Source organism: Lithobates pipiens, unplaced genomic scaffold, assembly GCF_037356315.1.
Source record: "Lithobates pipiens isolate NorthernLeopardFrog02 unplaced genomic scaffold, aLitPip1_a1.2 Scaffold_16, whole genome shotgun sequence".
Taxonomy (NCBI): domain Eukaryota; kingdom Metazoa; phylum Chordata; class Amphibia; order Anura; family Ranidae; genus Lithobates; species Lithobates pipiens.
In genome coordinates, this window is record NW_027507748.1 from 384395456 (window position 1) to 384412012 (window position 16557).

At 41.6% G+C, this 16557-nt stretch overlaps 1 protein-coding gene across 1 annotated transcript in view; it reads right to left on the bottom strand.

Annotated features, from left to right (window-relative positions):
- Window positions 1–3765: 3765 nt before the first annotated feature.
- Window positions 3766–16557, bottom strand: part of VPS53 (VPS53 subunit of GARP complex) — a 221713-nt gene continuing 208921 nt past the window's right edge. The window contains exon 22 of the mRNA XM_077482250.1: window positions 3766–8853. Within this exon, the coding sequence (XP_077338376.1) occupies window positions 8686–8853 (168 nt within the window). The 3' untranslated portion in view covers window positions 3766–8685. The remainder of the gene's footprint in view (window positions 8854–16557) is intronic.

A 16557-nucleotide genomic window follows, 5' to 3' on the forward strand; every position in this document is an offset into this window, starting at 1 on the left:
AGCTGACTAATCTACAAACTCGTTTTAACCTGAAATGGACGACAGTAGCCTTGAAATATCTGGGCACACTTATACCCCCGAAACTATCTCAACTTTTTCAGCTCAACTTTCCACCCTTGCTTCATAAAGTGCGAGCTTTGTTATGCAAATGGAACAGCGGCCTCTATTCTTGGTTTGGCCGCTGTAACATCCTGAAAATGATGATTCTTCCCAAATTTCTCTACCTCCTTCAAGCCCTCCCAATCCACATCCCTCTATCCTACTTCGCACAAATCCGGTCAGTATTTCTGAACTTTCTGTGGGCGGGGAAAAGGTCTAGGTTACAGGGGAGGATTTTGTCCCTACCCAAATGATCTGGGGGTCTGGCGATGCCGGACGTGCACACGTACTACAAAGCAGCACAGCTGGTTAGACTAATTGACTGGTGTCGTCATGGGAAGGTGAAGCTGTGGACGCAGGTGGAACAAGCCCAGAGCGGAATACTCCTGAATGTCATTCCATGGTGCTACAATGATGTGCCGCTGGCCCTCAAGCGCCACCCGCTCATAGGCAATACTGTGGTAGTCTGCACGCGTCTGGCCTCCCGGGTCCCCCTGTCTTCCGATAACTCACCCCTCCGCCCGATTTTAGACGACCCACGTTTCCCCCCCGGGCACATCTGATGCAGCATTCCGAACCCTGGGGGATTCGGGGTGTTACCTAGCCTCACATTTTAGTGTAGCGGGACGTTGGAGAACGACTGCAGAACTGACAGACCCGACTGGCTCTTACCGCCTGGACTTTGAGAACAGCAACTGCGACACTTTTTAGACACCCTAACGCCGCATAGGGCCGCGTCTTCTTCTCCCACACCAGAGAAGATCTATGCTCTGGAACGGGGTTGGTGGCTCACACTCTGTCCTTAACATATACAATACTTAATGTTCCGCCGGAAGGCTATCAGCTCCCAAGTCTCATTAAATGGGAAAGGGAACTGAATTGCACATTCACAGATCTACAGAAGCAGAAAATTGTGCTGTTTACGCACAAATCGTCAATCTGCACTAAGGTGCAGGAGACGAATTACAAACTCCTCACGAGATGGTATAGGACGCCGGTAGTTTTGCGTAAATTTTTCCCGGCGGTGTCGGATGAATGCTGGCGCTGCCGGGAGGGGACGGGGACTCTGTTGCATATTTTTTGGTCCTGCCCTAGACTTAGATGTTTTTGGGAGGGGGTCCGTCGGATCGTGCAGGGATTCACTGATTATGTGATCCCGGATGATCCGGCGTTCTTCCTGCTTCATGTTAACGACATACCCACACGCTTGTATAAGAAGTCTTTGATCAGACATTTTGTAGATGCGGCAAAGGCATGCATTCCCCTTGCCTGGAAATCCCCGCTCCCGCCTACTCTGAATACTTGGGTCAGGAAAGTCGAAGACGTTAATAAGATGGAAGACCTTGTCCTGACGAGTCAACACAGACAGGAGTTATATACTAAGACATGGCAGCTTTGGAATATATTTAAATTCTCACAAGAGGGGCAGGCCCTACGGATGCCCCTAGATCACCCACCATGAAGTGGATGATATCGTGACCATTCGTTCGAATGTTTACCTAATCTGAGTATTCTGGACACCCATGCTCGTGAGTACCCCCCCTCCCATGCCCCGCCCCCCAATCTCCTTCCTCCTCTGTTGGAGTTCCTGGGCTTTCTTACATCCTTCTACAACTAACGGGAAAAAAGAAAAAGGGGGGGGGAGACCTGGCCGGACCTAAACGGCATGATGTTACATGTTACTATCAGGAGATACCTGTGTTGCAGTTGTACTATGTCATGTATTCAGAATGTCGCTACTTTATATTGCACTGTGAATGTTTGGATTTTGTACATGTTGTGGCCGGTTTGGTCCTTCCGCCCAAATACAAATAAAAAAAAAAAAAAAAAAAAAAGCATTGCAATTTGTTAGCAAGGTGCATTGGGGTGCCATTAAGAATTAATGGCACTGTCATGTGGTTGCAAAAGGGAGGCACTGTTTTGTGCGCATGTTCCCACAATGCACAAAAGTGAAACTAGCTTTAAAAAGAGGCAATTTCATTCCCAAATTTTTGTTTAATGAACATCTTTTCAATTTTCTAACTGATAGTGGTGTCAAATCGTCATGTTTGGGAACGTGTTTTTGCTCCAAAACAAAAAATATTTTTGAGACACTTTCAAACGACCTTCAATATGTCATTGAATGTACTGATTAGAATTTTTATAGGAATGTTTGTACAAACGTTTGTTTGAAAATCTACTTGTATATGGCCAGCTTAATCATATCTTATTTGCTGGAAAGCTTATAAATCCATAAAACGTTGTAATATAGTGTATCTATTCTTGCATTCCATGGATAATCTGCTGCTGTAGCCTTGCTGCAATGTGATTTGGAGCTTATCCTATACTGAGCACTTATATTATAAGGACTGTACAGGGCTGGTTTTGATAAACTGCTAATACTGACTGAAATACCCATAGCAAGAGGTTTTGTGGTTTAGGGTGTGTTCACACAAGGTGCGTGTTGTTGCGTTTATCAATGCAACCTCAATGCAAGGACACAGAGAAAAAACAGTTTTCTATGTGACTTATTCACACGATGCAGGTGTGCTGGTGTTTGTTAAAGTGTTACTAAACCCACAACAGTAAAATTAGTCTATATATGCAGTAAAGCATGCTTGTTATACTCTGTGGAACCTAAGGGGTTAATACTCTGCATTGTGTAAAAAGGCAGTTTGATTCTGTCTTCTCTGATCCTGCCCTTCTTCCGCTGTCCCCAATCCATCTGCTGATAGTACAGAGCATTGGGGGCACTCTGCACATGCTCAGTTTGGGGTTTACTGCTAGAGAGGTTTTTATTTTATTTTTTGGGGGAGGGTGCATGTGATCAGCACAGGGCCAAATCAGCACTGCCCAGACAGAGGGTCAGGGGTCATGCAGCCTCATGGGTCAATCAGAGGAGAGTGAAAACTCCTCCTACAAGTTTTAACCAGTGCTCGGACAGACAGTTTGAGAAAACGCAAGTCTTCTGACATTAAACTCAATGATGATTTCCCCCAAAGTGCCTAAGGCTGGGTTCACACTATTGCGAATTGGATGCAGTTCTCCACATTCAATTCGCAATAGCCGGAAATTTTGACCGGCTCTCTATGGCGCCGGCTCACATATCTCCTCTGGGGCCTCATCCCTTTAAACGCAAACACATATTAATTACACAGATAAGTTTAAGGTGGTAATTAAACTCACTTGGTGCATTATCTGCATTAAACTAGCCTCAGAACCTGTGTAATTCATAGGTGTTCGGGTTTAAAGGGATGAGGTGACAACTCTAGCTGGGGCTCCGGAGTGAATTTGCTCAGAAGCCCTGTACGTCTTTTGGTCCATTTCTGGTCCAAAATTTAGCCACAAATTCGGGCTGAAATCGGACCTGAAACAATGAAGAGGGACACACCGGACCCCTACTGTGAGCCGCATCTGAAGACAGCGTGAACCCAGCCTAAAGCTGTAGAGGTCAGTGAGGGTTTGGATTAAAGTTCATTTATTTATTTTTGTTAGGAATATGCAAATACCTGAATATTCAAAGCCTTGGCACGGGTTTTACTTTAACAAGCACCTTCAGAGCAAAGCCGCCCCAATGCATTTGAAAATGCCAGTGGAAACCCATATAAAAGACCCTATGAAAGCTGCACAACTATGAGTATGATTCAGGCAGCACATCATCAAAAAAAAGTAATCACCACTCTGGAATAAAATTCAATAGATTTTATTAGGCAAATAACTGAACATTGTCTGCAATTCTACATTAATCCTTCCAATAGCTCTGCCAAATAAAATGTACATCTAAGGCATCCATTTACAGGTTTGCAGCAGCTAGAGAACATGGTGTACCATTGTAGTGCTTGTGGGGCAGTGGCACACTTATGTACAAAGAAATTAATATAGTACACAGCCAAGAGAGTTTACATTATTCAATAAAACAGACAGAGCCAAACCTAAAACAATTCATTAAATAGAGGCATTTAATTACTTTTTAATAGAAGAAAAGTGAACTGATAATAGTTGCATGCCTCACACACCAGATTTAAGACCATAACCACGCGTAAAAAGGGCATCTTTAGATTTTTCACAGACTTCTAAAACTGGACCTATTAGTCTGCATGAATAAACCACTGACCAATATGCTGAAACATTTTCAATTTCAAAACCATACTTTTTATTGTTATAAAGTAGTTTTGGAGCTCCGGTCTACTGAATGAGCCCTGGGTCTGACTCCCAGATTCTGCCTGGGAGAGGCCATCCTGGAGCATAAATCTACTTCAGTTTACAGATTTCTCCGTTATGTCCTGTTTTGCTTTCTCTTTACCAACACCAAAAAAAAAAAAAAAAAGTCTACATCTTGGTAGCAGCACAGATATAAATAATCCTTCTCAGATTATCACTGAATGTCCTCTAAACAAAAACGGAAAGACCTTTTTAGTCCACCTGAGGATGGTATTTTACTTATGAATGGAATCTGGAAGGCAAAGTCATTCTTTTGCCGCGTACACACGATCAAATTAGTCCGCTGGACCGCATTTCACCGGACAATCCGATCGTGTGTGGGCTTTAGCGGACTTTTTCAGCGTAAAGTCCGGCGGATTTAGAAAGTAGTTTTGCAGCCCAATCTTTCCGCCGTTTCAGCGGACAATACGTTCGTGAGTATGCTAGTCTGCCGGACTAAGAATGACGCATGCTCAGAAGCAAGTACGAAAAGGAAGCTATTGGCTACTGGCTATTGAACTTCCTTTTTCTAGTCCCGTCGTACGTGCTGTACGTCATCGCGCTAGCAATCGACTTTCCGTGTGTGGCCAAGTCCGTTCGGTAGAAAGTCCGCCGGATTTGGCTTCAGCAAAGCAGGCTCTATCTGAAGTCCTGGCTTTACCGCCCCTACTCTGGATTGATAACCTCCCCCAGAGTGAGGAGTTCTTATTCTTCTTGTTGTATTCCCAATATTATAGGCCTGTGAACTTTCTTAAGAATCCTTGGGCAAATGAACTCTGGAGCATCTACTGAAAACTGAAATATCAATTTTCACCGACCCAATTGCTTTGAACATGAAAACACACCTTTATGATGTGCAGTTTATGAGCAAAATCTAGAAGGATTAGTTTCATCTATGATAATAAATGGGATTATTGTGCAAAAATGTATCCCACATTCCTGCATAATAATCCCTAAATAAATACAGCCCCATTTTATATTCCTCTTAAATAAAAGAATTCCTAGTTACCCAAAAAGATAATACAAAAGTATGCACCCTATTTTACCCATGTAGGAAAACCATCTATTCAGGAGTTTATGATTAATTACCTGCAACAAACAGGCAAACTATCTAGTGTAAAGAGTAATGATTATCTAGTGTAACGCCCAACACCCGGATTTCAGGTTACAGAATACTGTACTGTACACACTAAGCTCAGCCCCAGTGGGCTGAACAAGGAGAACAAACTGACAGATCGTTGTACTAACACAAGCCACATTAGTACAGTGATCTCCCCGCTATAGTGTTCTGACAGGACTGCCCCCCTGCCAGGACAAGAGCGCTGATTGGATGCCATTTGGCTGCTGGTTTTCCAGCATATCCATTCGCCAGAAGCCGGACGTTAGGCTGAGATCTGTCAGACAGGGTACTGTACACAATGGCTAAATTTCGGCTGGTTTCTGTTGAACCGGTCAATACCATTCGATATTCAGCCCGCGTGTACCAAGCTTTAGATTAATAGATGATTTTCTATAAATTGAACAGCAAATCTTTAGTGAATTTTTTATAATATTCTGTTACAATACTACTACTGCTTGGTGGTGTGCCAGTTAAAATAGAACTGTAAAACTAACAAGTCAAGCAACATTGGTAATAACACATAAAAAGGATATATAGCAATGTATGATGGAACTGTGTATTGCATATGCTACTAGCAAAGGAGAAGACAAAGCTAGGTTTGAAAAAGTGGCATTTTAAAACTTTAATTTGGAGTGTCACATACTTCATAATCTGCTTGTTGGCCATGCATGCTTTTTATCAAGATGTCAACATATTTGGGAACGGCTTGGAATAATATGGTTGTGCACGATTTAGTGATAATAGAGTTAATGTATGTTTGGAAACACTAATTGGTAACATTTGTCATACTGAAAAATGTATAGTGCATGTTACTTTTTTTTTTAAAACAGCAAAAAGAAATACATTAAAATTGTACAATTTGATTTGTGGCTGCAGCAGCTGATCAATCATTGTGCAGCACAGTGGTGTAGTGGTTAGCACTCTCACCTAGCAGTAAGAAGGGTCGCTGGTTTGAATCCCAACCACAACACCACCTGCCTGGAATTTGCATGTTCTCCCTGTGCCTGTGTGGGTTTCCTCCGGGTACTCCGGTTTCCTCCCACAATCCAAAGACATGCAGGTAGGTTAATTGGCTTCTGTCCAAAATTGGCCCTAGTATATGAATGGGGACCTTGGATTGTGGGCTCCTTGAAGGTAGGGACCGACATGAGTGTGCAATGTACAGGGATAGGAACAACTGTAGACACTCACTCAGGTTGAACTGGATGGACTGGTGTCTTTATTCAACCTAACTAACTATGAAACTATTGTGATGAGAACAGGTAATTCAGAGATGTTAAAATTAACAGGTTGATGCTCTGCCTGGTCATTGTGAACTTTTATCTGGTCATGGACGGTTCTTTTCTATATGATCATAAGCAATCGCTCAATCATCAAAAATGTACATATACTATTCAGAGTATTCCATGCAGTGACGATCCTTGAACAGTATATGTTCATGTGGTATAGCAGCATAGTGTTGCACCAAATTGGCTCCCCTGAATTAACTGAGATTAGTACCCATAAAATCTCCATAGGTTATGCACTGTTAAAGTAGAAGTATAGCCAAAGCTTGTTTGACTGTACTTCCCCTGTGGATCACAGGAGTTCAGTTCGCTCTGCACTCCTGTGACCCATTTTCAGCAGACAACAGGTTGAAGCCCTCTGTTGACTGAGATCACAGAGCCGGTCCAGGCTTGGGCAAGATCGGGACAATAAAGCCAGGATCCGCCCACAACCCTCTACACCCAGTCAGCCGCTCCCGACCCCTCCACAGCCTAGTGCTCCAGTATGTGAGGGGGGCAGTGTAGAGAGCGGTAACCAACATTCGCCAGCTCTCTCCTCACGAAGCTCTGAGAACCAAGCGATCAGCGGTCTTTGATCGTTAAGTTCTTAGTCTTAGAGCCGACGGGGAACTGATGCTGCATCCACCTAGGTAAGTGTGATTTTGAAGAAAAAAAAACAAACCCAAATGTCACTTTTAATCATATCCCAGAGATGGAGAGATTGTTGTATAATTACACTGGAACAGTCTCATCTTGTGTATAGCTACTTTTATAATGCCTCAACATACATGCGAAGAATATCGAACGAATGGCCGTCCGTTTTTTTTCTTTTGCATGCTAGTCCCATATTGAAAACAAATTAATAGAGTGAAGAAAATTCTCGTACGACAGAATACAACCCCGGAAGTGATGTAATGTATTTTATATTCTTTTATTTCCGAGCATGTGTAGTCTTGGTCACACAATTTTTTTCATACAAATACCACACTTATTACACAAAATGTGTTGGTTCTATTATCATATTGGAAAATGTGTTTATGTTAGGCCCTTCAGGTATTTTCGAATGAACGGTGGTGATCGGTTCTTGAAAGCCGTGCACTAATGCACAGATGATCGGAGGATCGCTCTGAAAGTGGTATTTTTCCTATGATTTTCTTATCATGTGTACTAGGCATAACAAAGCACCATAATCTCACAAATCTAACACTATCATTTGTCTCAGGAGTTTGTACTACAATATAAAACAAGGAAGGGGATGGGGGAGGATGTATAGTGCCAGTACACACACAATGTCTGTGTCTAATCTTAAAGTTTCATGGCTGCAAAGAGACAAAATATGATTATGCATGTTAAGTATCTAGCTTTCATCTAACTTCATCAATTAACTAAGAGCTATTTAAGTTTAAACAGGCAGGCCAAGATTCTTTCTGAACAATTCACCCAATGTATTGGTCTAAGCAAAGCTCCATTATTTGTGCAGCATAAAACTGTTAACACTTAATGAAACTTGCTGGCATTGAGCAGAATCAGGTGTCAAGGCTGTCACATTGTTTTCATGTAACAGCTGGATGTAGAACGGAAAGCAATACCACTTTAACATAAGCTGCTAGAACCTGCTATGTTTGCAATGTGTTTCAGTGGTTAGACACAGCGGGAACAGAAGTGTCTCCCTAAATAGACTGGATGCAAAGCTATGTACTTGCATACAAGCCTTGGGCAAAACCAAACCGAAAAAGCAGTAGGAACAATCCTGCATGACCGCATACTCCCTCGCAGTGTTTTTACCATGCTTGAGGGAAAGACTGATCTAGATATGTTCTGTCTAGACAGAGACAAAGTCATACTGTTTAGTCAGTTCCAATCGGCATACTCTGGCTAAAATCCTACTCCAGTGACACTTAAAATGATCAATTAGAAGGGATGTGACAGCATAATAGGGTGGCTGTCAGAGTGTTTACAGCAGATTTGCTAGCAATACAGCTAAACCGGCCACTGTGGAGTCCACAGGTCACGGCTCTTGGTTTAAAGCCGCTTCTTGATGAGTTTTTCCAGTTTTCGGATGCGTGACGACTCTTGCTCAGGTGTCGGAGTCTGCAGACCGACAGAACTGTTTTCAGAACCAGAAGGAGGTGTTGGAAGTCGCTGTCGAAACAGCTCAAGCATTGCACTCTGTTCACTTCTTTTCAGGCCCTAAACAAGAAATGAAAAAAAAAGTGTTATCAAACAAATGTAAAAAACAGAACAGCATGTAACATGTATTAATCTGTTTTACATGCTTTAGTATGTCAGAAATTGTGGCCTGCAAAATATTAATTTTGAAACCATCTGTAATTTCTAAGTATAATTCAATAGTTTTCAGGATTATTAATATTATTTTTACACAGAGTTTATATAGCGCCGACAGTTTGCGCAGTGCTTTACAACATGAGGGCAGACAGTACAGTTACAATACAATACAGGAGGAATCAGAGGGCCCTGCTCGTTAGAGGTTACAATCTAGAAGGGAGGGTCAAGTGAAACAAAAGGGAATAACTGTGGGGGATGAGCTGATGGAGAAAATGAAAATACAGTTGTTAGGTGTGGGCAGGGTAGGCTGCTCTGAAGAGGAGAGTTTTCAGGGATCGTCTAAAAGCTAATAGAGTAGGAGATAATCGGACAGATTGGGGTAAGGAGTTCCATAGGATTGGAAAGGCTCTAAAAAAGTCCTGAAGGCGAGCATGGGAGGAGGTGACGAGGGAGCTAGAGAGCAGGAGATCTTCAGAGAAACGAAGAGAATGATCAGGTTGGTATTTTGAGACTAGGCTAGTGATGTAGCTGGGGGCTAAATTGTGGATGGCTTTGTACATTGTTAGTATTTTGAATTTAATTTGTTGGGTAAGCGGAAGCCAGTGAAGGGATTGACAAAGAGGAGTAGCAGGCACAGAGCGATTGGTAAGGTAGACAAGTCTGGCAGCAGCATTTATGATGGATTGAAGGGAGGGATAGACTGTGTAGAGGATGTCAAATAATTTAGTAACCTAAGCAAAATGTGTCACTAATAAAGCAATCTCCCATTGTTGCAGAATTGTCCTGAGAGGCTTGATGTGTTAAAGTGTAAACCTTATCTGCTGCTTTTTGGTCTGGTAAATAAAACATTGAGGTCCCATTCACACTTCCATGTTCCCTTACAGTACGTTAATGCAAATGTGTCAACAAGCATTCTGGCATGCATTAACATGTATTGCGTTAAGGCAGTCCATTTATTATAAATGTGCTGCCAATGCACCACAACCAATAAAAAATGGGTGTTGTATGCTTTCTGGTGCACTGTGGGCATTGGGCTCTACTGTACAGTATGTTGGGGTGCCATTCACAATGAACTGTGGTACCGTGTTTTAAAGCATGGGTTGCCACAACTTTTAATTATGAATGAGATGCAGCTGCTGATCAGTGTATTCTGACAGCTGCAGGTGCCACTGTCAGAATACAATGTACCAGTGGGGGGGAGGGGATTTCTTCCTTCCACACAAAGGAGGTGGATGAAGGATCTGTTACGATGGCCATAGATGGTTCAAAATTGCACTGGTTCAGAAGGCGCCAGTCAAATCCCAATTCACATGTGCCCTAGGGTTGCCACCTCATCCCTTTAAACCTGAACACATAAATTACACATGTCCTGAGGCTAATTTAATGCAGATAAGGCACCAAGTGAGTTTAATTACCACCTTAATCAGCCACAGAACTTGTGTAATTAATATGTGTTCTGTTTTAAAGGGATGAGGTGGCAACCCTAGTGTGCCCATGTCTTTTTGACAGCTGTCAATTGAACAGGCTTGTTGGGGAATATTTCTCAATCAGCCAGCTGGAGGCAATGATCAGTATATTCTGACAGCGGAGAGTCCCACTATAAGGTATATATGTCCTGGCCAAGCCGATTCCTCTCCTCAGCCCAATGACTAATTGAAAAAAAAAACAAAAAAAAAAACATCCATGACCAGCTTTAGGATTTTTTTTCTATGGTTCCACCAATACCATTTTTTTTTTTTACTGGTGAGTATGCGTACCAAAACTTTCTGTAAAGTACTCGCCGATACTGAGTACTAATACCTTTGCATGCAATTTGAGCCCATACAAAATGAATGGGCTGAAATCACACTGCAAAGAAACGCATGTGATTAGAACAGGAATGCGATGTGATTCTTTTCCAAATTGCATTCGGTTTTTCACACGAGTGGTTCGGGAAACTACAAGCGATTCGGACAGGAATTTCATTGCATTCCTGTTCAAATCACATGTTTTTTTGCAGCGTGATTTGAGCCCATTCATTTGGTATGGGCTCAATTGCGCCACAAAAGGTATTGGTTTTCGGGTATCAGAGCAATTTTACGAGTACTTGTGAAAATACTCAGCATCGGCACAACCCTCTTTTAGTCTTGCTATTTCAGTTCTTAAAAAAGCATGTGGTGTCATAATATTGCACTACATCATTAGTCTGGACATTGACACACATTGAAGAAATAATTCTAAAGACCCGTACACATAATCAGGCTTTTTGACAACAAACATGCAAATTAGCTGTTTTAAGGCAACATCCGTTCGTGTGTACGCTCCATCGGACAAACTTTTTCGGTTTTCATCGGACAAATGTTGGCTATGCAAACAGACAAACTTTTCGAAAACATAAGTCCGATGGAGCAAAGTCCGATCGTGTGTACAGAAAACCATCGGACTTTTGTACAAAGTACAAACACGCATGCTCAGAACCAATGCAAAAGATCAGACAATACAGAAGTTGACCAAAGGTGGCGGTAAAGAGCAGAAAAACCATGTGATTTGGTGAAAGTTGGCTGAAAAAGTCAGATCATGTGTATGCTTAATAAGTTCCCAGGCAACACCCTTTGTACAAACTTTCCCGTGGATTTCTGTACAAAGTCCGATCGTGTGTATGAGGTTTAAGGCTGGATTCACACTGCCCATGGATGCGGCTCACAGCATGGGTCCGGTGAGTCCCTGTTCTGTTTCGTGGGCAAATTTATGCCTGATATCGGCCCTGTAACAGAGCGAAAGACACTAGCCACTCCGCAGCCGTCACAAAGATATGTGGACCATCTCCATAGAGAGCCGGTCATAACCTCCTGTCATGTGATTTGCATGCAGGGAAACCCATATCCAATTCACACGAGTGTGAACCCAGCCTAACTGGTACATTTTTGCATGTCCCAATACTAATGAAAACCATTCCACGTAAACAGTAAATGTTGCTAAGCTGACCATGAATATACACGAGTGAACAGAGATGTAAAAAAAATAAAAAAAAATAAATAGACAGACTAGATAAATTAAGCAGACAGATATACTTTTATATTACTTTGTAGTTTGCTTAATTAAAGCAAAAGTTTTTCTATTTTACGGTGTATGTATAAAATAGAAAATGTTGCAATCAAAGGATTGCTTCCTTTTTTAGCTTACATAATTTCCTAAAGCTCTTCATTGTAAAGTCTTCTGATTAAATGTAAAATCTACACAGGATGCTTTATGAAAGCAAGCTGTACTTCATGCACACATGTAAAAAGCGATCAATGTATGCACTCTTTATGGCCTCGTAACATGTTTAAAGTAATTCTACATTTGACTTTGAAGCCCAGTGCTGACCAGCAGAAAATGTACACTATATAAAGCAATGTAGAAATTCTGAGAAACCAACAGAGAAGCAAGCAGATGTTCGAAAAAGCAGGTTTCCTACAACAGTGCCGAGAGCCCATCAGGGAAACATCTGAAAGCAGACTTCCACTAATTACTTGCAGTCTATGGAGGAGATTCTTTCCTGTGGTCATTTCCATCATGGCACTGATCATGAACATGAATGCTATTAGCATATTTGCTTTAATAGCAGCAGTAGCATTAAATGGTGATCAGCAGTTCTCTCTGGTATGACCAAAATCTGGACATACCACTCACTCTAATAGCCCATTGTTTTATGATCTCATTTTGAAAAATATGAGAGTTGTGTATAGTACCCATTAGACATAATTGTGTATCTGCCAAAAATGCTGCTAATGTACAGATGCATGATCAATGCTAACAGTGCTGAATGTAGAGCCATGGGCATCCAGTAAAGTGCACCATTTACTTTGAGCTCTGGGGTGCTGTATTACAGAAAAAATATGGTAACTGTGTAATCTTTTCTGTCCTCCTCACCTCCCCATTGGCCAATAAGGATGCCCATCACACTCGCTCATACTCTGTGGGAGACTTCACAAGGTGGCTATACCATCAACCCCATATTTATCTAAAGCCAGAATGGTCACAGATGCACTTTATATAAAACCTGTATGGATTACCACTAATTTATTAGATTGTAAGCTCTTCTGAGCAGGGCCCTCTTAATCCTTTATTGTATTGTAACTGTATTGTCTCCTTTTTATATTGTAAAGCGCTGCTTAAAACGTTGGCACTATATAAATCATGTAAAATAATAATAACTATATTTGCAGAATTCTATTTGCCGGACTGTCATGCAAATTAAAATGCTTCAATTCTTTCTAGAAATGGCAGCCTGCATGCTTCACAGGTGAAATCATTTTCTTCCCACAAACAGAGCTTTTATTTGGTGGTATTTGATCACCACTGGGGTTTTTAATTTTTTGCTTAACAAACTAAAAAAGACTGACAAGTTTTTCTTTGTTTCTGTTATAAAAGTTATTCACTGATGGACACTGATTAGGCCGCACTGATGGGCACTGATGAGGAGACACTAATATGTGGAATTGATGGGCCACCGGTATGCAGCACTGATGGGCACCTATGGGCGGCACGGATATGCATCACTGACAGGCATTATTGATGGGCACTGACAGGCGTTACTGATGGGCACTTTGATGGTCCCTGACTGGCAGCGATTGGCACCTCTGATGGGGGCTGAGCTGATAATCAATACATTGATTATTAGTGCACCCCCCCCCCCCCCCGACAGGAGAGCCGCTGATTGACTTTCCTCTCAGCATGAACCGGGGGGGGGGGGGGGAAAGCAGGTGTCCCAATACTTTTGACAATATAGTGTATGTGGGGCTGTGGGACTCACAAGCTAAAGAAGCATTATTAAAATCAATGAAGAGTGTTAAAAGTATGGACAAACCCAGAGGTTTTAAACAAAGAGCAAATAGTAATATACACTCTCCATTATAAATAAAGAAAACATGTGCTGCCTTAACCACATCCATACCAGTGAGTGTGTGTGAGAGTGTGTGTGAGAGTGTGTGTGAGAGTGTGTGTGAGTGTGTGTGTGAGTGTGTGAGAGTGTGTGAGAGTGTGTGAGAGTGTGTGAGAGTGTGTGAGAGTGTGTGAGAGTGTGTGAGAGTGTGTGAGAGTGTGTGAGAGTGTGTGAGAGTGTGTGAGAGTGTGTGAGAGTGTGTGAGAGTGTGTGAGAGTGTGTGAGAGTGTGTGAGAGTGTGTGAGAGTGTGTGAGAGTGTGTGAGAGTGTGTGAGAGTGTGTGAGAGTGTGTGAGAGTGTGTGTGTGTGTGTGGCCTGGTATTGAGGCGGTTATACTGGGATCATGGTTGAGGCTACAAATGTGATCCCGGTATAATTTTTTACATTGACCAATTACCTACACCATAAAAGTAATCCTAGTGGCTATACAGCTGCTGGACCACTTTCATAGGCAGCACAAGAGGGTCCCACCACCACCATTAAGGACTCGGGACCTCAGTTGAGGATGCAACCAGCAGCATCAGCTCCCCAGGAAACAATAAGAACCAATGTTGTTCCTCTCAATATTCGATGCCAAAACCCAGGAGAGACAAGAATTTCATCACTTCCATTTTCAATTTGTTTGTGAAGCAGGAGATCAAAGCGATCTTGGTTTGATCTGCTACTTTGGTGGTCAAAGAAAAGCCCCAGATCTCTCCATAAAGAGGACCTGTCACTATCTATGCTATCGCAACATCCCTTGTGAAAGCTATAAAGGTGAACAAAAAAATAAATAAATTAAAAGGTACACTGTAAAAATAAGAAAGTGCCCTGTCCCCCCCCCCCCCACCATACTTATGCGCAAGGGTGAACGTACAGGTCCCTGCCACACGAAAATGTAAACAGAGATCGCACCACATATGTGAGGTATCACCGTAAATGTCCAAGTGAGAGCTATGGTCTAACACCAGATCTCTTGTGTAACTCTAAACGGGTAACCTGTAAAGGCTTTAAAAGCTTTGCCTATGGATAATTTGAAGTAGTTTGTCACCGTTTCACGGGCATGCACAATTTTAAAGCCTGAAATGTTTGGTATCTATTTCCTCAGTGTAACATCATCTTTTATATTGGACCAAAATATTGGGTATTGTATTGTGTTTGTTTTCAATACAATTCGTTAAAATGTATTTTTCCAAAAAGTTTGCGCTTGAAAAACCACACCGCAACTACTGTGTGACATATAAAATTGCAACACCCACCATTTTATTCTCTATGACTTCTGCTTAAAAAAATATATATATAATGTTTGGGGGCTCCAAGTAATTCTCTAGCAAAAAAATAAAAAATACAGATTTTTATATGTATAACAGAATAGTCAGAATTGGCTTGGGAAGCTAGTGGTTAAACATCACAGTAGGAATGTTTTCTTTATCTATAGTAAATTTAATCATTTACCCAGGAAATTATTGTCTTTAAGCCTACACAAGTATAGTAACAAGATCGCACTTTCATAACATGCCAACATTGGTGCGGATCACTGCTGCTAACTGGATATTATTTTGCCAACAGTGACAGAAAAATATTTTAAGAAGACCAGCAGAACAGTAAATCTAAAATAAACCTATTTTCCAGTCATGTCTAACAGAATGATTTCTCCAAAGAATACTCAAATTCTTTAGAAATATTTTACTGGAAATCCGAGAAAAGTGTAGACGCTTTTTCACTTGCTAGCCATACATACAAATAAAGTGTATTAATAGGCCAAAGGGGATTATTATTATTTCTGTGCCCTTACTGGGAAGATTGAAATTCTTCATTTGTGCTGGTGACCAATGTCCCCAAGACAGAAAGTGATGGGAAATCTAATTTTTTACAGTTATCAGAAGTGAAGGTAAATCCTCCAAATGGGATACCTGTACTAGGGACAACTGTCAGAGTGAATTCTCCTAACGTCCTCTAAATTCCCATTGTGCCTTTGGGACAGGAATGAAAGGACATCTCTCTGGCTGGACAGATCATGAGAAATAAACAGATGGCACAAACCGAAACAGTTCCCTACATTACCATAATTATCACATGCCAATTATTGAAAAATTTGAGTTGCATGAATTCTGGGTTTAAAATAAAAGTGCTATTTTTAAAGGCAAAAATCAAGGAAAATATTGACATTTAATGTAGATATTAGAGACATCTTTTTAAAACTATTCTTATTATAGCGATTTCCTAGTCTCAAAGTGAAAATAAGGCTAACAATAAGAAAAAAACAAAACAAAACAAAAAATAAAATAAACGCTCCCTACCCCCTTTTCCTACCTAGCCTGCATAACCTGTAAGCTCAGTGTACTTACCTATTTTTAAATTAGAACCCGTGTCAGTGAGGGGTGGCTGCTGCCGGAGAAAGGAGGGAATGCAGACAGCAGAGGGGCAATGGAAGCCTACAGGTGATCTAATGGCTCCAGGAACTCAAAGCCGTTGTCAAGAGCTGATAGGTACACCATAGGGGAACATGTAGCCTTTCCTTGTGATATCTCTCTAATACAGCTTGGGGTATGAGGATGGTTTTAGAACAATTTTAGACGAGCATGATTGGGATCTTATAGCTCCAATTTCTCTGTAAGCCCTTGTACACACAGTCGGAGATTCCGACAACCAAATCCGTCGGAGATTCCGACAACCAAATCAGTCGGATTTTGTCTGAAACTGTTGCATACACACGGTCGGACAAA